General features: G+C 40.2%; 1 protein-coding gene across 2 annotated transcripts in view; it reads left to right on the top strand.

The window, feature by feature from the left end:
• The first annotated feature begins 997 nt into the window (after window positions 1-997).
• The window catches only part of gabrd (gamma-aminobutyric acid type A receptor subunit delta), a 31005-nt gene continuing 8069 nt past the window's right edge, over window positions 998-23933 (top strand). Inside the window, exons 1-5 of one of the 2 annotated variants that reach the window (XM_012861997.3) lie at window positions 998-1486; window positions 15445-15560; window positions 20565-20632; window positions 23200-23420; window positions 23546-23628. In XM_012861997.3, the coding sequence (XP_012717451.2) occupies window positions 1419-1486; window positions 15445-15560; window positions 20565-20632; window positions 23200-23420; window positions 23546-23628 (556 nt within the window). In that variant the 5' untranslated portion in view covers window positions 998-1418. Of the gene's footprint in view, window positions 1487-15444; window positions 15561-16530; window positions 16976-20564; window positions 20633-23199; window positions 23421-23545; window positions 23629-23933 lie in introns of those variants that run through there. The other variant, XM_021316141.2, reaches the window with a different exon arrangement.

The raw sequence follows: 23933 nt of genomic DNA on the forward strand, positions 1-23933 counted from the left end.
TTATGACCTTAAGTTGATCAGGGTTTCTGTGAAGTTGTAATTGCTAATATATGCTGTGACACGGGGGCCCCATTTCTTGCAGCCAATGGCCATAAAACCAGATTAGGACAGATGTTTATTTTATCACCGGGCACAGTGAACAGGATTGTAAGAGAGGTCGAAAAATCTCTACAGCTCACTGCTGAAGAACTGCAGCAAAGTGCTGTCTGATTAGGTCTCCATAACAACTGCTAGAAGTGACTACAGGTTGTTTGAGATGCATGGCAAGAAAACATTTTCTTTTATTCTTACCATCAACAACATAAACATGCAGTGTTTGCTGCTGGGACTTTGACTGGAGTTATGTAAGAGGAAATTAAGATTGAACTCTTTATAAACACACAGCAGAGGGATCTGGCACCAATGCACAGAAAGGCACCTCCTCCCCACCGTAAAGTATGGTGAGGGGCCTGTGATACTGTGAGACACCTGCTTCTTTTCCCAATCCCCTGGAAACCTCGTTAGATTGCGTGGCATTGATAAATGATAGTGGATTCTGACAGTAGACTTGAAATAGGTCCTACCAGGGCCTTTCAGCAGGACACCTATCCAAAAACATGGGCAACAGAAATATATCAGTGGAAACAGATTAAGGGACCAACAATTATGCCACAAGAGATTTTGTTAACATATTTTTTTATTTTTTAAATTGGGTTTTCTCCCCTCTACTGAACATATTCTCAGTTTAAAGGTTAGAAGATATGTTTATTTTCCCAGAGTTAGATCGCGCTACTGAAGCTGACTTTATTTTAAGGCTTTTTCCACGTCTTTACCCGCGTACGATTCGCATCAGAGGGCTCCATATTGTGACCTGCCCTCCTTGCGCCCTCCAACCTCCATGGCCGGATTGCCTGTGATGTTCAGCGGCCAAGCAAGAAAGGATCGGCAGATTAGAGAGTTTCCCACTCCATCCCCACCTCTCTCCCTCCCCCTCTCCATCACTCTCTCACTCCCTCCCTCCATCCATCCCTCTCTCAGTCTCGCTCTCCCCGCTCTGGATGACAGGAGGCAGCGGCAGTGTTGGATCGGCTCTTTCAGTGCGCTCCGACCGGGATATTTCTTTGATTTCTCAGGCGCGCTCTGCGTTGGTGCGCTCAGGAACTTGGAGGATCAGGGGGGGATTCCATGATGGGGTCCACCTCACCACCATCGGCATCGGCTTCGCCAGCGGCGGTATTACCATCATCATCATCATCATCATCAGCAGCAGCAGCAGCAGCGGCTCCAGACTTTACTTTGTTCTCCGCTGCGCCGGATAAGGAGGAGAGCGAACTGAAATAAAACAGAACTTACCTAAAATCAAACTCATCGGCTTTCAAGGAGGGAAACTTTTTCTTCTTCTTTTAAATAGATTGCGGTTTATTCTAAGGGGCTTTGGAATGGAGAGCCTAACTTTCCTGATGTCCAGTCTTGCGGTGCTCTTCTTCGGAGGGGATATTTTCACCAGGTGAGAGCTGCTTTTTCTTTCTAACCACCAGGTGTTCCTGTTGCAGCCGAGCGTTTTCGGAATAACAGGTCACGATTAATCATTGACTCATATCAAACCAGAGACCACCACATGCAACAGATCTGTTCTACATCTTAATTAAAATCGCCTTGATGCTGTGCGTCATTATTAATCCACAACACATTCTAAGGAATCAAACACTAACTTTTATCTTTTTTTTCCCCACCACCTCAAATACCGACGAAAGCCTCCTTTATTCTCTGCTTTGCCTTTGGCGCAGCAGCCCTATGGTGCTGTTTACATAACGCTTATGCTTCCTTTTTTTTTTTTAATGGTGATGAATAGCAGGTGAGTGGGTGGTTTCGTGCGTGCGGCAGGTAAAAGCATCTCCAGCCTCCTAGGCCTGTTCAGGAGAGGTAAAATATGTCAGATGGTACCGTGATGCGAGGGGATTACGCATGCTTCATACGCAGGGGGAGCTTTTTGGATGCTCAGTTTTAAGGGGTTTAACCGAAGCATATGGTGTTGTGAAATAACAACAAGGACCAGGAGACTAAATGATCATTTTATGCTGAAACTGCAAAATTTAAGATAACATTGGAATCTGCTGTTGGCTTTCACTAAATTAAGTCACCTTCAGTAGTCGTTGCTTGCTGTGCGCTCCTTAACTGTTTATCTACATGACATTAGGTCTTTTAGTGCTGTAAAATATTTACTACTGTATAAGAATATGCCCCATTCTTGATCATAATCCCTTACTGATATTGTCCCTAATCTAAGAAACCCAACTGTGTTCTGATCAGCGTCCTCGGACCCACCTAACACACCACAGGCTTTTGAAGGCCCCCCACTGTAAAAAGGATGAAAGATGGCTCCACACCTTGGCTTTGGCTGAGATTTGGGGTGAATCTCTGCTGTTGTCCCTCCTGGCTCCTCCACCAGCAGAGGGAGTAACCACTGCTGTAATTGGATTTTCCTGCCTCCAGTCACCACTGCTGTTGTTGTTGTTTAGCCCCTGATACAATGCAGCGTTGGCTTTTTTTTTGGCACCTCATTATGTGTCAGCTTTCTCTCCCTCGCTGTGAAACACACACACACACACACACACACTCACATGCTTTCACATATTGCTGTTCCGCTTTTGGTAGATGAAAGTTGCAAATGGCTTTGTTTCCCCTCTCCAGCACCCCCCCCCCCCTCTCTCTCGGACCAGAAGTACTCAGATTCTTCTTTTAGCTCTTCGATTATCTATTTCACTAAATATTGTTCAGCTAAGTTATTCCTCGCCATCTTTGGTGTTGCGTGAGTTTCACAGCTTTTCCCTCCAGCTGAGGCGTCTCTTATTCTTTGATATAATCAACACTGCCTTCACCTAGGCTGCCTTGGAAAAGCATTCAAACCCCTTGAACGATATCTCGTTTTCACACGTTACGTCAACAGACTTTAATGTGTTTTATCAGAATTTATTAGACATACCGACACAAGGTAGGGCATAATTGGGAAATGAAAGGAACATGAAGCATGGCTTTCAAATTGCTTTACGAATGGAAAAATCCATAAAGTGTGATGTGCATTCATATTCAACCCCCCTTCACTCTGACACCCCTAGGTAGACCGCAGACCAAGCAATTGCCTCCGATAGTGATGTAATTAGTAAATACAGTTCCCCTGTTTGGAATGCAATCCCAGTATTAATACAGATTTACTGTGATGTCGTCAGAGGTTTGTTAAAAAACCGAGGAAAAGGGAATTTCACAGCCAGGATAAAGTTGTGGCAATGTTTTAATTATAAAACAATATCCCACGTTTTCAACATTTTCCAGAGTAAACGTAAATCCATCATCTGAAAATAGAGAGAATAAGTGCAGACCTCCGAAGACATAGCCCTCCGCCTAATCTGGCTGGTCAAGCAAGTCTTAATCAGAAAAGCAGCAAAGAGGCCCATGGTAACTCTGGAGGAGCTGCAGAAATCCACAGCTCAGGTGGGAGAATCAGTTAAAAGGAGGCCATTTCAATTGCAGTTTGCTGCAAGCCTTGCGAGTGACAGACCAAACATGCGGAAGACGGTGGTTTAATCAGAGGACACCATAATGGAAATTTCCGGCCAACATGCAAATTGCTATGTGTGGCAGGAAACGAACACTGCACACTGTCCTCACATGATCTCGACGGTGGAACGTAGCCGTGGCGGCATCATGCTGTGTGGAAGCTTATCTTCAGGAGGAGGAGCAGGGCAGCAGGCTAGTGTTGATGGGGAGAGGGACGGTGCTAAATGTAGAACAATCCTGGAAGGAAAATCTGTTAGAGCTGCAAAGGACTTGAGACTGGGACAACCTCTGATTGAGGTTGAGCTATCTTGCAAGGAAGAATCAGTAAACCATTATATTGATGTGCAAAGTTGAAACAGTTATTTGTCTTCTGAGGGTGGCTAAATAAAAATGCATGTCACACTTTTCTGGTTTTTATTTGTGAAACATTTTTAAAACCATGCATTCTCTTCTTCTCACTTTACACATTTGCACCAGAAGAGAATGGCTTCATCCACTCTGTTTTCATTCAGTCGTCACATACGCAGGCTATTTTAACAAATTCAATGGGAATCCCATCGTCAGGATCGAGCTACACAGAATCCAGAGAGCCCTGTGGAAACGGAGAAACTCCTGGCAGTCACTCGCTTCTCCAAAAGAACTCGATAGCTATTGGCACAATGGATTTGTTTTGGTCTGGGAAATATTGAGCTAACGCTACAGATATACTCACACTCAGGATTTAGTCTGACAGAAGGCAGATTGAACAGAATAGAAGGCTGCACCGGGCTGACTACAGTCACACATTTCATCCCATAATGTTCTTTTTTCTGTTTTCTTTCTAACTTTCACAACCTGAAGTGACGTGTTAATATCAGCTCTTTCTAGTGTGTGAGCAGTTTCACGGACAAGAACCCAAACTAAGAACCAGAACAGTGAATCTTTGTACTCTGTACTATAACGTAGTTAATGCTCAACACTGTTGCTTGCATCTATGCAAAGATGCTAACCAATGAAAATTTCACTCCCAACTTTGTTGCCTTCTTAGCTGTGTTTGCAGGAAAATATAGGCTCTCTCAGGAGTTTTTACATTCTGTTGAGTCTGCATTGCTTTTAATAAATTGACCTATTGCAGCTGCTAGCTCAACACCCAGACTTCTATCTGCTTGTACAGACAGAACCTGGGTGGTGATTCCAAACTTTAGCCAGCAGGGACTTGCCCCCCAGGGAGGACATTCACTGTTACGACAGAGCTGCAGGTTGTGATGCTTGATAAATGTAATAAATTACCTCCTGGCCACCGCATCACCAAATTGTGCCTTGTTCCTCTCCGTGATGCAGGTTTGTTGATACTGAAGACCATCGGGATCAGGCGAGACTTATTTATTGTCTGACTGTGGTCACAGCCAGCTGTCTGAAAACAGAGAGGGCCATAAGCTAATTGGAACCACAGAAGTATGGTTTGGTCACCATGATTACAGTGCAAAAGGGAAGAGTGTGAGAAGTTAACAGATGTTCACCATGGGCACGGAGACCATACTGATTTAGGGCTTTTAACAAGGATTTGAACTATTCTCTTTTTTCAGGGTGGAATGGTTAAACAGTAAAGATCAAGGATTTTTCTTTTTTGATAACAGGATTGGGTGCACACAAATTAAATGTTGAAATCGATTGTTTTTGCCGATACTCTAATCCACACAGAGTCATAATAATAGAGGCAAGTATGTGTCAAATAGATGTACAAACCCCTCTAACATTTTGCTAAATGCCTTCAGGATGATCTCAGCACCTACTTGTATTCGCTTTGGAGAAAAAACAACCCTTTTCTCGGACCGTCTTTCTTAGCTCTTTACACTGTAGGAACACCAAACTGTCCCCAAATATGAACCATTTAACTACTGATTTAAGATGAAGTCATCCTTCTCCATTATGAATTATGGGTAATCCCATGTAAAATGGCTAATTATGGATCCACCACAAAAACAGCTTGGAAACAAGGGACTTGGGTAGAACTAAATTAGTCTATACAATTTGTGACATAACATTGCTATAGTAGAGATTATAGTGTATTTGTCAATCAATCAATCAATCAATCAATCAATCAATCAATCAATCAATCAATCAATCAATCAATCAATCAATCAATCAATCAATCAACCAACCAACCAACCAACCAACCAACCAATCAATCAATCAATCAATCAATCAATCAATCAATCAATCAATCAATAAATCAGTCAATCAATCATCAGCACCAGGGCCAGCTAAACAGACCCTCAGCGTGATGCTGCCACCACCAACCTTCCACAATTAATACATTGTGCTTAGGTTTATACGCTTCACCTTTACTCTGTCAACCATTCTTCATGTCATTGGGATCAAAAGCTCAATCTTTGTTATCCTTGACCATAAAACCTTTCTCCACAAAACATTTGGCTTGTCCACGTGTGTCGCTGCAAATTTCAGGCGAGTTTGAAGGAGTCTGTTTTGGAGCAGGGGGCCATGTCCATGTGGATGTTAAACTGGCTTCATTTTGAAAACCACCACTGATATTCCAGCAGCCTTCAGTTTGTCGTAATTTGTGATTCCTTGCTCATCCCATTGCCCTGAGAGAGACAGTTTGGGTCAGATGGTTGAAAGGTGGACACACGTAAACATTCCTGTGGAACCATGACCACAAACACACACCAAACTGGGTTTTCGAGACAGAGCAGGCAAAGGTGAAGCTTCTGCAATGACCCTGATCTGAACACTGTTGGAAAATGTATGGATCAGACTTGAAAGCCCAGTTTGTGCCAGGACACTAACCAATTTAGATGTGCTCTGCCTATTCTGATCATAACAGTGGTTAAATGTACAGCTAGAATAATACCTGGACTTTGCTCTTGGCTACAGAAGGCGTGGGGTTTCTCAGCAACTCGCTATGGAAATCGAATCCAAATATTGGTGGGTGTGTATTTATAATTTAGATTGTTTGTGGATTGGATGAAATTCACAATGTTTTAAAAAGTTTTGCGCTGAATTCTTATTTTTAAAAATGTTATACAATCATTCAAATTAAAAAAAGAAAAAAAAAACATTAGTTTAACTTTGTACCTCATAAAAAGTACAAAGTTAATATTCCCTTCTTACCAATGCTGACAACATCTGCTCGTCTCACTGTGGATTCAAAACCTTCAGATATCAGCTCTTTGCCAATTCCCCAAAGGATGTTGATTCAAGCTTTGATATGGAGCCTCGAAACATATTGTTATTGCCATTGTAATTTATTCCCCACCAAAGAAAGGCAGAAGCAGCAAGACAAGTGTTTTTTTTTTCCTCCATGCACAAGTTGTAGAAAATCTGCAGGCAGGATGTAATTCCAGAAGCTTTTATTTCGGCCTTTTAGTTTTGACCATCAACGGTTGCCACACGCGTCCTTTAAGCGTGCGCCTAGGTGACTCCTCTGTCCCGGCTCATCTGTATGAGAGGCTGAGTCAGCAGATAAATCCCTGCTACCATACCAGAGAGTACACTTTCCAATAACACAGGGATTTAATTGTGTTGCTCTGACTGCCTCTTCAATGCCTGATATCTGCGATGGCTTCAGGGTGAGTTTATACAGCCACGTCTCAGTGCCTCCACTAAAAGTCTCCCGCTCAATCGAGGCTAACGCATCACACTTAAACTGGGAAACAGTTTGTGGCAGTAATTTGTTTTGCGTGCACTGGTGGCTTCTGGATGACTACATGCGCATTAATTATTTCGTTTGGCATGATATAAAATGCAGAAAATATTTCAAGTTATCTTTTCGGTCATAAAAATGGAAATTAATTTTTATCGTGAAAGTATATTCATTTGACAAAACCAACAGTTTTAATTTGCACCCTGTCTCACCTTAAGCATAAATATCCCTGCAGGGTTGACAATGTTAATTTATTCATGCAACACGCGGGATGCTTTGTGTTTCATAAGATCCAGCACAGGAAGACATTTGACGCGCTGTTTACTTGGAAGTCCATCATATCAATACCGAAGTGGTCACATGGATTTGGCCTGTTTACACACTAGATAGAGTCAAGAAGGTTTAAACGGACACAGAAAATATAATTGTTAGAATATTACACCTGTGGAACTTATCAGTCCAATAAACCCTCTGTATTTTCCGACAACATCTCTGTTACAGATAAGTCTTTTTATTTTATTAATTAATTATTTTTTGTATAAGGAATAGCTAGAAGTGTTGTTCAGGAAACCAGCATAAAATAAACGATCAGGTCTCAGATTTATGACTCGCTTGACAAAATTAACGTGGAGAACTTTACAGCTACTTGACAGCAGAAAAACAAGGACCACTGAAAAAATAAGTGATGTTCTCTGAATTTATTTAAAACATTATAAAGCAAAAACAAAAAATAAATATATATATCCTCAAAATATCCAGTATGGCAGGCAGGACAACAGCCAGGGCTGGAACTATGCTGTATGAGGATTTAAAATGAATTTATTTTAGAGGTCCACTTCCATTTGAGCTCATCACAAATATTACAGACTCAGGAGAGTCAGGAGCGATCAGCAGCGGGTCATCCTGGCATGAATGGTGTGCTGTCTGAGTTGCTCCTTCTATCTCAACAAGAGTGAAGCTTTGTTTTAAATATGTACAGAATCTCTAGCGTTGTATAATAATCCAGGTTTGCCCAGACTATAGTGTGGTTTTAGTGCTGGTCTTACACATGTCTCCCTAATTAAAAAAACATAAACAAAGTGTTAAAGCTTTTCTTTTTGTGCTCTCATTAATACAGTAAAAACTCATTAAATTTGAAAGTGTGTCTTAAAGAATCTATTTTGTGTAGAATAACCTAAGTCAAATTTGGCCTAATTATTTTTGATTCTGAATTTGGGACGATCAAATATACCCCAGGTGCCTGAAATTTTTTTTAAAAATCCCCTTTAACTTATCACCCATTAGGATGATGCAAACTTGATGCCAACTTCAGTGTCATTATCTAACCACACCGATTTTTCTCACAGTACTTACACTGCACACAGTACAGGGGTGTACGCACACGCCAGTTAATGGACATTAAAACTTAGTATGAACACTTGTGGGACGCCCCCAGCACGAGACTGTACCACCCTGGATGGTGGGCCATATTGTCTATATCTTTTTAGAACGCCAACTGGGACTGATGAGCAAAATGTAACGTAACCACAGGAAAAAAAGTTATTATTAGTTGATCTAGATGTGTCAGATCAGAAACACGCATCAGAAAAGATGAGATTATTTGTAAAAAAATAAAACGTTGATATCATTTTTGAATTGGGAAAATTTTGCCAAATATGCAACTTTAGCATTTATATACTGGTCCTGTGAAAATTGACATGCTCTCACGGTCCCAAGCAGGCGGGGGGCCCTAAACAGAGGCAAAGTTCACTTTAGCTTAGACCGGCTCTGACAACAACTTGTTTCTTTCATCAGCTTTGTTTCTTTATATGTTTTATTCACTTGTATTTTTAATTCCCAATGAAACGAAAACAAAATGAGACGACTTGCGCTAAAAACCAGTCAGGGATATCCTTGTTCGGTTGCCGATAGATGCTTTGTAACTTGCAAGACAAACTGTGGACTTTCTGTTTCAGGAGAACATAGAGCATGTTGGAGAACTAACGTGGGAAAAGCTTTTAGTTTTATACAAGCTGAATATTTGATTTTGTTTTGAATGGAATAGAACAGTCACATTAAGCAGGTCCACTATACCTCCACGGAGCCCCTGCCTCAAGGTGTTAAAATGGCTCCTTAGCTGTTGGTTGTAGACTCCAGTCTTTAAGGAAGAGGGAAAAATGAAAAAAAGTTAAAGAGAAGAATATCTTATCAATGGGTCCTGAGGTTATGCATCATCCATTGTACCTGTCAGAACGAAACTGCAGGAAGGACGGCCATCTGCACTAAGCAGCTGCGGGGTGAGACGGAGAGGACACAAACTAACACAGATTCACCAGGGCCAAATAACTGCTATGGGAAAGGAAGAAGAAAAACTTGAAATGCAATTAAACAATAACAGAAAATCCTTTGAAATTAAACTGCAGTTACATTTATTATGCTAATATTTTGCTGAAAAGCGTTACAGGTTTTCTGTGTGTATATTGAAGAAGTCAGCCAATCGATAGGCAAAACATAAAGCCAGTGTGTCTATAGTTGCACATGAATTTAAAACACACTAATTAATTACTGCAAAATCTGTGAGAGGAGACAGAAAACAAGGAAAAGGCAGAGTGGACCCAAGCAGATTGGGCTGAACTCAGAGAACCCCGTCTCCAAACTACAGAGTTTCGGGCGGCTCACATAAGGGCCACAGCATGTAGCAACCACGTAAGGGGTTTTATTTCTCTCAAAACATTTAGGCTTAATTTGTAAATATTTATGTTCTGTGTCAGTGTAAAATTTGCATATAGCATATACAGTACTTTCTTTTAACCACAAATAGCAACGTCAGCTCTGGTCAAACTGTCTAGATTGTCATCTTCACATTGTGTCGTGTTTCAACCACTGACTTCAATGTATTGGATTTGGATTTTTAGGTGATAGAACAATGCAAAGCAGAAGAAAACAGTAACTGTCCATTCATCTGTGGAAAACAGCTAAAGTTTAGTCAGAGAAAATCATCCCACAGTATGATGCTGCCATTACCATATTCCACAGTACACCCTTCTTTCACCTCACGATTATGCATTTCCTTTTGTTCATCTATAACTTATCACTGTTCAAGAATTATGAATATTTTAGCAAAGCATCGTTTTTCTATTGTAAATGAGTTAAACATGTGTGTCTCAGTGTTTCCTCCCCAGTTACAAAGACACACCACAGCTTTTTATTGTTCCCACATATGTGTTTAATTTTTGATACTCTTTAAAATTCTTGCTGTAGTATTTTTGGAGACTTTTTAAAAGCTCAGGAGCAACCTGACAATTAGTAAATACAACAGCCCAATGTCAAAGTCACATGTACATTTAAAGCTGCAGTAGAAAACATTTGCGTATATTTATTTTTTTACATTTTGTTTAAACTGGCACTATGTCCTGGCAACAAAATATGAGACAGATGATCTGTGGAAAACATCCAGCTCCTCTGGCTCTTCCCAGTGGTCCTACTGTCATTTGCCAAAATACACAGCTCCCGGTCAGAAACAACCAATCAGAGAGAGGAGGAATTTCTGGCTCTGACTGGCTGTCAGCCGTGTCAATCACTCATGTACGGACTGCTCATACCCCCTCATCCTGCACTGCGTTACCATCATTCAAGCTAGCTTACAGGTCTGCTGTCCAGGCGGGTTACAACTTCGCTGATGCACGTGAACTTTATGTTGCTCTGAAACAACCATGTTATACAGTTAGCTTAGCACGTAGCACCATTACGCTCACGGTCGAATTTAAGCGTAATTCTGACAACTTTCAGTGTAACAGGCCATAACGCTGAAATGCGCTGGATAAAACCTTGCTGGTTGGAGTTGCTAACTTACCCCATTCATCCTCCCAGGTATGATCCATGTCTGGTTGTGGATGCTGCTGTGTAATTTAAAATGTATTAAAGGTCAGTTTTAGTCTTAGATTGTGTGAAATACATTTCTAAATAAAGGCGAAAAGTCCGGTGCAATATATAGTCCGGTGCAACTTATACATGTTTTTTTCCTCTTTATGATGCATGTTTTTGACTGATGCAACTTATATACCAGGACAACTTATAGTCCAAAAAATATGGTACATAGAAAAACCCTGCATGTAAAAAAGCACAGGTAACATAGTGTCTTGCTAAAGTATTTGTACACACTTGACATTTGACATTTGTGCATTTCTTCATGGAAGAATCACAACATTGACTTTATTTTGTAGCTATTTTATGTGGCAGACCAACACAAACAACATTTTTACAAATAATTTTTGAAAAGTGTGGTAACTCTTTGGATATTACTATAAATAAATAAATCCTCAAACGCCTCACAGCTGAATGCAAGGAGTAGGGCAGACCTAGCCCAGACCGATCTCAGAGAATATCAGAAGGTTACAAGAAGCTTCTCACTGAACTTATTTCAGCCAAAGGTGTTAGGCGGCGAGGTGTCATAAGAACTTTCTCCGTTAAGCAATACATTTTTGTGGCTATGTATTGTAAAGTGAAACAACATTAAGTTTTGTTCTTTAGCTGCTATAAAATCAGTTTCTGTTTTCAGAGATAAAAGACAAAAATTAGCTGTTACACATCTTAATGTGAACATTAACAAACATCTGATGGGGTCTCTAATTTTTTCCCCCACACAACTATATTTCTGGATTGTGTTACTAACCAAGTCCACAAAAAAGAAATGTTTATTGCTGCCCACAGTAAACTGTGACTCTGATGTAGTGCACGAAGCTGCCGTATAGCGACTGATAGTTGCCTTCATTTTTTTCCAACAGGATTGTATTAATTTCATTTTCATGCCTCTCGTCTTTCACTTGTACCACTAAAACTAAAGAATGATTTCCCCTCAGGGGGACTGATGCTCCACTCATGTTCAGGTAACTGGTAGCGCCAGTATATAAAACTAATTAGGCCACCCGTGCGTGAGGCACATTACGTTCCCAAGCAGGCTCCATAAATTTGAGCAAGGCTGCCGCTCTTTGCGCCCTGCAACACCCCCCATCTGTTTAATGTTAGCTCACACATAGGTCGAGACTGGAGAGAGACACTTAATGAAAATAAAATGAAATAAAAAAAAAAAAGCAGAGGGAGCATCTGCAACTGAACATTTCCACTGTTTGCCGTTGAAAGTGGAGAGCTTCAAATATTTAGTGAGCCCCGAAAGCAATCAGATCTGCAACCTGTGCATGTCTCGTGACAGAATACGCTGATGCTTCATTTTCTCTTTCAGAATCTCGGGGCTGAGAATTTCACACTTTTTTTACTCACACGACCTCACAGCAGCCTTTGAGGAAGAAGCCTTGAATTAGAACAATGCTGGCAATGAAATTTCAGTAAATAGCTAATTTCTCTTTATGTTACAATATAACATCTCAGTAATGACTAGCGACGTAGCAAATAGAGAAAATATCAGGTAAAAATTCACACTTAGTAAATATGTTTTGTCTGTCACAGGCGCACGCTTCCTGCTCCACTGTTCTGCAGAGGCATGTTTGACCTTGGCATGAAGCAAATTTCTTGAAGGAAAAAAAAAAAAACCTCGTTATTTCCCAATTTAGAAGCAACCAATTAGTAAAAAAAAAAAAAAAATCCAGGAGCCACAAACTGATTAATTAGCTCATGAGTGTTCCCGCTGTTTGTGTGATTGCCAGGCTATAAATATATCTGGCACTACAGAATCAATCTTGAGAGAACAATCTTAATGACATGGCAAAATATTTTGTTTTCAGCGTTTCTATTTATTTCCCCCTTTTTCTTTTTTGTTTTACTATGGAGATTAGCTTCTCATGCTGCTCTGCTGTTTTATGCTTCTTTTACCTTCCCCCAAAATGTCCACCCCTATTTCAAAAAGGTCACCAAATGGCTTTTCACTGTTTGTCAATACGATCGCCTTTGATAAAGCGTCTATTTTCGTGACAATGCCAGGACCGAATGTCACGGAAACTTGTATTTGTTCCTTTCATTTAGTCCACAACTACTGGCTGTTTACGTCGTGTACACAGAACTGTGTAAAATGTGACTCTTCAGCTCAGCGTTTCTATAATTAATAACAGTTCAGCTGCCAGTGAGAGTGTGTCCTTATTCAACTCCCCTCTTAGTCTCAGTGCAAACCTGCCACCTAGTGGTTTTGAGCTGTGAAGTCCAAATACAGACTAAACTGTGGCTGGAAGCTCTTTGTCAGTCCTCTGTGGTCTTATGCGTCTCAAGGGGTTTCCATTTAAACCATTTAACAGTTTTAACTTCACCCTCGGTCCCTTTCTGGTTCATTTGCAGAGGAGATAGAGTGTGCGGGGTGCTGCTTTTGTTAATGTCTGAGTGTGTGGCGTCTGAGAGTTACAGCATCTGGAGCAGCATCTATATGAACATGTATGCAGTGGGAAAAAACAACAACCAAAAAGCAGATTTAAAACATACAAGTCAGGCTTTATTATATGGGGCTTTTTAATACAATTACAACAGCAAACGGGTTTAAATCGGAGGCAGTCCGTTCTTCCTGAAAATGTTTTGACACCTATCCAGGAGTCTTGAGCTCAAGTGCGAGCCACCAGAATTGACGTAGACTCCTGGATAGGTGTCCAAATGTTTTCAGAAAGAACTGAAGGAAAGTCCGGTTGCCTCCGATTTAAGCCTGTTTGCTGTTACGACGACCCGGATAACTGAGAATCTGCACAGGCAATACAACGACAGATCCTTTTAAAGGGTACATCTTTCCAATGGGGTTTTGTAAAGACATTTGCTATTTTGGAAGATCAACACGGTTATACAAAAATTGTGAAATCCCTTTTTTTCCATGATGCAGTTAAACTAAATATTTTTAATGTACATGTTTTGTTGCTTTTTTAAAGCTTAAGACACTTGCTGTAACTTCCTATGACAATTAAAACCCATTTATAATATAAATGCTAAAAATCAAAGTACCACCATCATTTAGTGCGGTATGGTGTGCTGATTTACTGAACTGCTGCTGGGACGAAACATCTGTACGGAAGCATCCGTGATCCTGGTAATTATTCAGATCAGTGTGAATCGGCTTGAATCAGTTAGTTTATTGTTACTGCTCTCACAGTCTATGGAGCATCATCAAACACTACAGCCACTTGGTTTTTCAACATCTTTCAGTTTCATATTTGGTTTTCTTAAATTAAGATATTTATAGTAAACATCAACGAAGACAGCGAATGTCAAAAAGCTAAACAGCAAAGGGTTATTCTAGCTTTACTCTGTGACTTAATGAGTGTGACTGTGGGCTGGGGTGGCTAAACGCATCAGTTTAAATCGCCTAAGATCTTGCCCAGTTTGTGCCACTCGTGTTTGAAGGCTGTGCAGAGTATAATGGGAAGGAAAAGGATGCTTTATTGAGCCCAGTCGCTGAAAACCAGGGCATACATTTACTGCCGTGTTGCAGAGCCTCATTTTTGAAAAACACTCCATAAGCGCTCTGAGTCTCTGGAGAGTAATTTCTGTGGCTCTGAATGACAAATGATTTTTATTTCACTTGTTGTTCAATAATGCACCGACTGCAGTGGTTTGAGATGCTTGGAGATTTTGACACATTGCAGACCTTTTTAGTTGAATATTTTTTTCTATTAGTCTTAAGTACATTTATATCTCTATTTAAAAACCCACTTATATATTTATAATTCCACATTTACGTTCCCTCCACTGATATTAAAGTGAACGCATTGCGCTGGGTTTGTGTAATGGTAAAAGAGATTTAAAAAAAATTAGCATTATAGGGTTCATAATTGCACAATGATTTTGGATTTCTGACCCACTTTGGGGTTTATACAGAATCAATGTACTTTTTTCATGCACTGTCCAGAATGAATAGATTACTCCTATGTTTTTTCTTTTAATCTTTACAATGACATTATTGTCACTACCCTGTATTTCCAGAATAGTAAACCCTCGCCTTTCTTTGCTTTAAGAGGACCCGGCCTTTCCAGCGTGCTACTTTTAAAGCCCACTCATGTCTTGACCTTTAGTGCAATTAATTGTGAGATGTTCCTGCAGTTCTTTTTAATTAGCTTTGCTTTTTTTTCCCTGCCATTTGTTTATCTTGGCTCAACTGCTTGCAGTACCTTTCTGCCTATCTGCAAGTTGCACCCATCCCTAAACAAATGATCAATTAAAAGGAGACCGAATGTTACTCTTGTGCTGGCTAACGGCTAAAACTGTTCATTTCTGACTTGTTTTCGTGAATTCACCTGATATAATTAGACCTTCTTTTCTGTCTGATCTGCTGAAGGCTGCTCTGTTTGCTGTTTGTCTTCTTTTAGGGCCATGCTGAGTGACATTGGGGACTATGTAGGTACAGACATTCAAATATCCTGGTTACCTAACCTGGATGATTTAATGAAGGGCTATGCCAGAAATTTTCGCCCTGGGATAGGAGGTGAGTATGAGATCTAGTGCTTGTGGTGTTGGGTTGTCGTTCGCCCCCTCACATTTACAGCCATCCTTAGCATAACAGAAGAAACACAACACGAACGTTCCCGTTTCACTCTCCGATTGAACCGTGTCCTTCGTTATGCTATTTTCTTGTGCCACATTAAAACATAGCTATGTTTACTTCATGCAAACACCTGCTCTAATTCTCCCAGAAGGCAAATCGTTCGTTAAGGACACAGAAATCATTTAGTATGAGAGGCTTTGCTAAAGGGATTAGAGAGGATGACGGCCCTCAAGGACGAGCTGCAGAGCAGGGAGGGGGTAGCACGAGCTCGGCACCCCCACCCGGAGACGTTGCTAAGAATGGCTGCTAAATGTGAAACATCCAACGACCACAACGATAGATTTCTCAATCTCACAGCTTAACTCAGCTGAGCCGAGATACGACAATGTGGGCGAGGAGAGCTGCTGGGACCGCATACACCGTCCTGTGCGCCGCACCTGTGCAGAGACCCGCATGTTGTCTCTACATTTATATCAGTGTGAAGTCATTGTGTGCTGAAGGGTTCATATAAACTAAAAGGGACTGCGTGACCATGGAGGAATCATGTCTGTTATTCTGGGCTATTCCCTTCATTCAACTCTTAATGAGGAGTTATGTTTGTATTATAAACATGAATATGGAAAAAAAAAAAAGGATCCATAATGTTTTGCAATTAAAATGATTTTGTGATGATAAGCAAACCTATTGTTTTTTTTAACTATAAGAAATAAAGTGTAAAAATAATACCTTTCTTGACATCTTAAATTCTTAAAATTCTCATGTTTGAGTTATTATAATGTTGTCATGATTTGTTCGTTTTTTGGACTTTTTCTAGTTTCAGCCTGCCACCTCTCAGCCACCAGCCACTATCAATCAGCTCAGTTTCCTTCCAGCCACCACTCTGCTCTTAATCTTAGTCTCCCTGTGAGCTCCAGCCGTTCGCTCGGCCCGTTCTGGTGCATCGCCTATTACTGTAACGGATGACGCTGGTGAACCCGATATTCAGCCAAACACAGAGTTATGATTTAAAAGGTTTATTGAAGGAGACGAGTAGTGGCAGGTGAGGCAGGCAGGCGGAACAAGACCGACCAAGGGTAGCAGGCAGCGACAGGCCAAACCGGTGAAGAAGGCAGGGGCTGACCAGAACAGACGATGCGGACCGAGGAACCATCAGAGCGGGCGGAGCGAGCGGCTGGAGCTCACAGAGAGACAGAGCAGCCTTGTGCAGCACGCAGACACCGGCAGCATACAACAGTGAAGGCTGAACACAAAGAAAACAGAAGAGTCCTGCTGGCTGGTCACACAGACTCTGGTAGAAACACGGCGGCAGAATACTTGAAGCCAGATAAGGCGAGACGAGATGTGTGGCTAAACAGGTGAGCAGAGTTGACTCTAATTAGTGCAGCAGGTGGATCTGATTAGGAGCAGAGCGGTGGCTGGAAGGAGACGGAGCTGATTGGATAGTGGCTGAGAGGTGACGCCCATCTGAAACTAGAAAAAGTCCAAAATAAACCGAAATTATGACAAATGTAAACCAGAAGTTCAATTGAATGAAACAAAAGTTAAAAAAAAAAAAGTAAGCCTTTCTTTGCAAAACATTTGTAAATTGCATTTATCCATTTGTCCAACAGTCTTCATTTATGTATGTTCAGCCTCCATTTCAGAAGTTTTCTTTTTAAGTGGAAAGTGCATCTCTCCTAAATGAACAATGAGCTCATTAAAAGAAACCCAATAGTTTCCCAGCAGTTCAAACAGATATTGTGTTTCTAAACTTTTACACTGCATTCACCCTTCCCTTAGATAATGGTTTTCATAAAATATTATAATATTATAATATAATATTAAAATATCTATATTTATTTGAAATAGGAGTGTGACAATCTGATTTAAATGCCCAGCAGTAAAGTTCCTGACCAAACCCAAATCCAGACCCAAGATCCAGGCCCAATACAATCGATTACTGGTATACTATCCAATTTTATTTTTAATTGCCCTCTAGTTGCCAAGTGGCAACAATTGGCATGGTCAATTTAAAACATATCACAGCTGTTTTTATCTGCATGACTTGCAAAACTGCAATTTAGCCCACAAACATTATTTTTGTAATGTAATAACTTACCGACTATAATGATGTTCACAGTGGCTGCTGCTGATCTGTGTCTCTCCGTGCCATGTGACCTGCTCCACGTTGGGTTCAGATATACAGAGACAGCTCTCAGTTTAAAGTAAAGCTGCAAGGAGAGCAGCTGAAACACCAGTCAGGAAGCTCTAGGGCATTTAAATCAAAGCATTACGTCAATGAAGTAAGAGGACAACCAGCAACCTTTTCTGTAAGTTTGGTCCACACACAAATAACTCGATTGACATTGATAAATGTTATGAGCTGAATTATCAAACTGCCTTTTGAGAAAACAAAATTAGATATGACTTTATTGAGGACAAGCCCAGGTCAGATATATGCTTAGGGGCTTGGAGCTGATTCCTTAGATTCTCTAATTGAGGCTAAATGTCTGTCGTTGTCAAGAAAAAAATTATGGCACGGCAACCAGAACTTCATAGGTGAGCGGGCTGAGTTGGCACAATTACACTGATGTGAACCGTGATGAACTAATTTAATCTAATGCGTTATTTAATTGCACTTTGAAGCTACCGAGTTTATCATGAGCAGGATTTTGATGTAGTAACAGAATGGGATCAACAGATGTCTTTTTGAAAATGACTTGGATTGGTATCAGAGACAAAAAGTCCTGATCAGTGGCGTCTCTGGCATGATAAGTTAAGTGGGGCACAAAAACTCAACACCTATTAGAAGCAACTCATTTTTTTTTTTTTTTTATGATGCCCACAACCTGGCTTTGATTAATGCTAAATTAAACACATAAATTAGCATGAACCAACAATGCCATTTCATATAAGCTAAATGTAATTAAATTTTTATACATAGAATAATAAATAAAGGCTCACTCATTGCTCACACATCAGTCCTTCAACAAACTAGCAAGGACAACCAACACTAGAGTATTTGCTTTTAGTTTGCATTTTCCTGTTTTATTTTGTTTAAATTGTTCTATATTTTATACCAACAGTTTTTTTTTGTTTCTGATTTTATTTTTCCATTGTTTTAATCATATAAAGCACTTTGCATTGTCCTTATACTGAAATATACTATACAAATAAATTTGCCTTGCCTAGACGGTCGCACACTATCCGGCAGAACGTAAACGTTACGTGTGCAATTCCAGTATTTTGATTGGACGATCCGAGTTTGAGGCCAGCTAATTTGTGCCCCACAGCTGTCTACCTAGAGCGTGTTGGGCATGCGCACTGGGATTTTAGATGTTCGTTATTTAATCAAACGTTGGTGGGCCGGCCACAATATCAAGGAGCCTCAAGAGGATTTAGCAGAATTTAACAGAATTTTATTGCTAAGGGAATCTGCCTTTTTTACAATATTACTTTATTATGAACGATCCTTTCCCAATGATTATTGTGAACACAGAGCTCCACAGCGACATCTGGTGGGGCCCGGCCCCACTGGCCCCAAATGCAGAGACGCCACAGGTCCTGATCAAGTATTCCCTAAACTGCTAATAAGATGTCCACTCGCTGATCTTTATTTAAAAAGAAACACTAACCCTAAACTATCCCTTTAATAAGCAAAATAATTTAAAGGGGCAAAATCTTTGCAGAAATTCAGGTAAAGGTAAGATTTTTACGCAAACCCAACGGAAGGCATGCATATTCATGTTGAGCAATGATAGTTGTTTTGTGTCTTTAAAAATTAGGTCCAAAGTTTATTACTTACGTCAGTTTTTCCTGCATCCAAAGTCAATAATCTGTAATGTTCCAAACATTCTTAAACAATAAGGAGTAAACTTCATCAAAAGATAGTACTGACGAGCAACACCAGTCATGGTCAAAACGGAAACATCGTCTGCTCGATTTCGCTGTCAGAAACTGCAGAGATGAAATCTCTGAAGAAATATCAGTCATAGACAAATTGGGCCTCGACTTGATTGTTTCTAAAAATCCGCTAAAATATCTGGATCATATAGATACACAACAAACTTATTTTTTTAAATCACTGCGAAGGTGTTTTTCTAAACCTTAATTTTTCTCATGAAAACATCAGCTTGTTTGCAGGTAAGCCAAACACAGCGAGATATCTGTGCTGGTGTGCTAGATAATTTTCCCAACGCTCAATAATAATAATAATAATAATAATAATAATAATAATAATAATAATAATAATAATAATAATAATAATAATAATAATAATAATATATAACCAATACATTCTATTAATATAGCTTTCATATGGGGGTAAGGTGCATTCAATTTTAAAGATTAAAGATTATTTATGGCATTACCTTAACTACCTTTGCCATAGCATGTAGCTGTTTTAAATCAACTAAATGCACTGTACGTACAAATGAATCTGATTACAGGCAACAGAAAACAGAAGAACTGAGTTTGGGAAGGAGTTGAATGATGCGGAAAGGCGCTGTATGATTCCTTAATGTTCAGCATATGCAGCCTTTGTGCTCTGCATCAACGAGCTCCCCCTGCAGCTTCTGCGCTCCAGCATCTGATCACCGAGGCACACTCCACGCTAATCATATGGCGGGCTGTTTAGTGAAAACAGCACGCCGCACATGTGTGTGTATGTGTGTGTTTGCAATATGAATGTTGTCTGAAGCTCACTCTGTGCAGATCCATGAGAGCCCCGTGCTGTTTAGAAATGCCCACAGTGTGATGCGCCGCTTAGTGTGGTTAAACTGCATAATGCTGAATCTTTAGGCACTGTAGGAGTGTTTGAGATGCGGGAAGATGGTGGGCGGGAGAGTAATGAAGTGAGGATCTGAGGGGGCGGATGGAGTCAGACCGAGCAGAGAAGGTGTGTGTGTGTGTGTGTGGGTGTGTTTGAGATGGGTGTCCCTTGTTTTCTGACTCTTTGCTCTGCAGGTCCACCAGTGAATGTGGCCATGGCTATTGAAGTGGCCAGCATTGATCACATCTCTGAAGCCAACATGGTAAACTACAGAATATTTTCCACACTGACATCTCAAATAACCACACAACCTGTTTTCACCAAGATCAAATGTTCCTCTTTGCATAAGTCTGATTTATTCAAGTTGAGGGTTCGACAGTAAACAATATGTACACGTGACGCACTGACTGCATTGACTGATCAGTTGATATTTCCATGAATTTTCTAAAATATAAACCAGAGTTATTTTAATATTTTACTTCTTCCACACCTATTTTATCCTATTTTTCCTCACCAACCCAGTTCAAATGATGATTCTGAGAGCTCCACAGGACAAATAAAAAAAAAACATAAATTATTTCAGGAGCAACAACATCCAGTGGCTAGAAAAGAAAAGGCAAGCCTGAGATCATCAAAGCTTGTATCCTAAGAGGACCGGAAGAATTTTTGGATTGTGGTTCTGTTAAAAAGCTAGGAGCAGTAAGCAAGGAAATCTGTACCTCAGATATTCAAATATCAGCCATTGTATTGAGCAGCATAGCTGTTTTATTCATCTCTAGTGGTACGTCTCTTATAGTCTGGTTGGAATATCTAAAAACTGAATGGTTCCCATTCAAGCACCCTTTTGAAACGAATCTAAACATCCTGCAAAATAAAAGGGTTCCCAACTTTTCAATGGGAAACAGTAAAGGAATAAATCATTTTGAGGACAAATGTGGTTAAAAAGATTTCATATCCTGTAACGTTTAGAAGATTCATATTGCATTGATTAAAATAGATTCTTTGAATATCATCAAACAAAACCTATTGTCTCGTCCAAATCTAAGATTAAACGAGTAAAACATAGAACCTCCCTTAATGATAACTCTCAAAGAAACGTTACTCCCCAAAACGGACATAAAACTTTCAGAAGTACCGTAGATTTAACAATCTCAGTAAAACTATCTAAAACTGCTTCAGTCTCAAAAAATGTAATTGCAGGTTATACGAAGCTGAGACTTTAACCTGTTGTCATGTTTGCTTTAAATGGTGATTTGTTTCAAATAAAAGCCTCTGGCTCCATGATTTTTTTATTTTTTTTTTACGTCTAGAGACTGTGGTAGAATGTGGTGCGCTGCTAAAGACCTTCCTATGTGAAACGTGCTGCAGAGCAGGACTTGGTAAATTACTCCTGCCTGAATAACTCTTTATTGTAAATGAATGCAGTGCAAAAATGCATAAATAGCGTAGCAAACGGTACTTTGTTGATTCTTACCCTGCTTAATGTAGACACTTTCTCCAAATGGATGCAATTACGTATTCAGTACTGCAGTATTAATGGCGTACTGCATATTCCCATGGGCCCATGAGCAAATGTTGCATACCATTTTACTGTTTTATAAAACAATGTTCACATTAGAGATGGCATTTACAGTCAGTTCAGTTCAGTTTATTCATGTAGCGCCAATTCACAACATATCTCAAGGCTCTACAAAGTCAATGCTATTGAATCGTACACACAGATTGGTTAAAACATTTTTTATCTAAGGAAACCTAGTAGATTGCATCGAGTCATTGACTTGCAGCATTTACTGCTCCACTCCGGATTCTGCTTTGGTTCTGGCCTCATTCAGATTAGCTGTTAGCGTTAGCCTTTAAAAACAAAAGGAAGAGACTGATGGAGTCATGTACTGCAGATAAAATATGAACTGCTCATAAGTACAACTAACACCTTTAGGTTTTATGAACTGCATCTTTAAAGTCTTGGCATCATCATTTGTAATGCACATTTGTCAGTTTCCCTTATATTTAGTCTGGACTGTTGTGCCTTCCCATTATAGTGGGTTTGTTCAAAAAAATAATAGGTAAGTGTTTGAAAAGATCATTGTCTGGGTTGGAATACATTCAAATACAGATAAGAGGAATAACTGGTGTTATAAATCACAATGGAGTCACACATGAATAAATTTGGGCATTAAACCTAATACCCAGAGCCAAAACAAACCAAAACTGCCAAAAAACACCCTTTTTAAGACAAACAGTTTTACATTTAATAGCAGGAACAGCAGAGGTTTATTAATAATGACTGTATTCCACTCTGAGAAGTCCTGTTTCTGAGCATACTGCTTTACTTTCATGATTAACTTCACTCATTTTCTATTAATCCTCCCCGGTGGAAAAAGTTAAAAGGAATGGTTTGTTCAAAAGGTCTATATTGGTTCTGAAGTGGAAAACTTCTACAGTTAATCCAGAGATAATCCAGGAATAAGAATTCCCACTCCCAAATTATGAAAGGGGTTTTTAATAAAGCCCTGAGAACGCACACACGCACGCACGCACGCACACACACACACACACACACACATGCACACACACACACACACACACACACAGTCATGTGAGGAATAAAAATATTTTTTTCCACAATTTTGCATTGAGTGCACTTCTGTTTCTGATTCATTAAGTTTTTTTTTATTAGTCCTAAACTAAGGCACGTCCGATGCCAATGGGAAACATGTCAAGTTTAAATTACATAGAAAACCACAAATCAGTTATTTTGCTTTGTTTTTCTTACCTAGTGTTGAAATGTTAAAAAAAAGGCCTACCATACTTTTTGGTTTGTCCTGGTAGGAATACACCATGACCGTGTTCTTGCGGCAGAGCTGGCACGACAATCGCCTGTCCTACAATCACACAAACAGGACTCTGGGACTGGACAGTCGGTTTGTGGACAAACTGTGGGTACCCGACACGTTCATCGTTAACGCCAAATCTGCCTGGTTCCATGATGTGACGGTGGAGAACAAGCTGATCCGCCTGCAGCCCAACGGAGTCATTCTCTACAGCAGCCGGTAACAGAACAGATCTTTGACTCCAGCCTGGACTTCTTTTCTCTTTCGGATTCCTACTTTTGATTGTTGCCACTTTTTCATAAGCTCTTGACTTAGGATGAAGAAATGTCCTGTTTTGTCTCTAGCATCACTTCAACAGTAGCGTGTGACATGGATCTAACCAAGTATCCGATGGACGAACAGGAGTGCATGCTGGACTTAGAAAGCTGTAAGTTTGTGCACACAGGGCCTTGCAAAAGTCATAATGCATTTAAAAATTTTGTGTCATGTTGTGATGAATTTAGGAGGACCCAAGAAATACCCGAAAACAAGTGAGTACAAAAATAATATCAGTCTTTATTTTGACGCTGGTGGCTCGGACCCTGGTTCGGCTCGCACTCTGCGACTGGCCGCTCCTGAAGGCAGAGTCGCAGGTTAGTGACCAGCAGATATTAACAGGCTTGTTAGAGAGGAGTGAGGTCACTAACCTGGACGTGCTGAGGGCAGAACTCTGACTCCTTGTTACGAAGGCGT

This window comes from Fundulus heteroclitus, chromosome 1 (assembly GCF_011125445.2).
Source record: "Fundulus heteroclitus isolate FHET01 chromosome 1, MU-UCD_Fhet_4.1, whole genome shotgun sequence".
NCBI lineage: Eukaryota > Metazoa > Chordata > Actinopteri > Cyprinodontiformes > Fundulidae > Fundulus > Fundulus heteroclitus.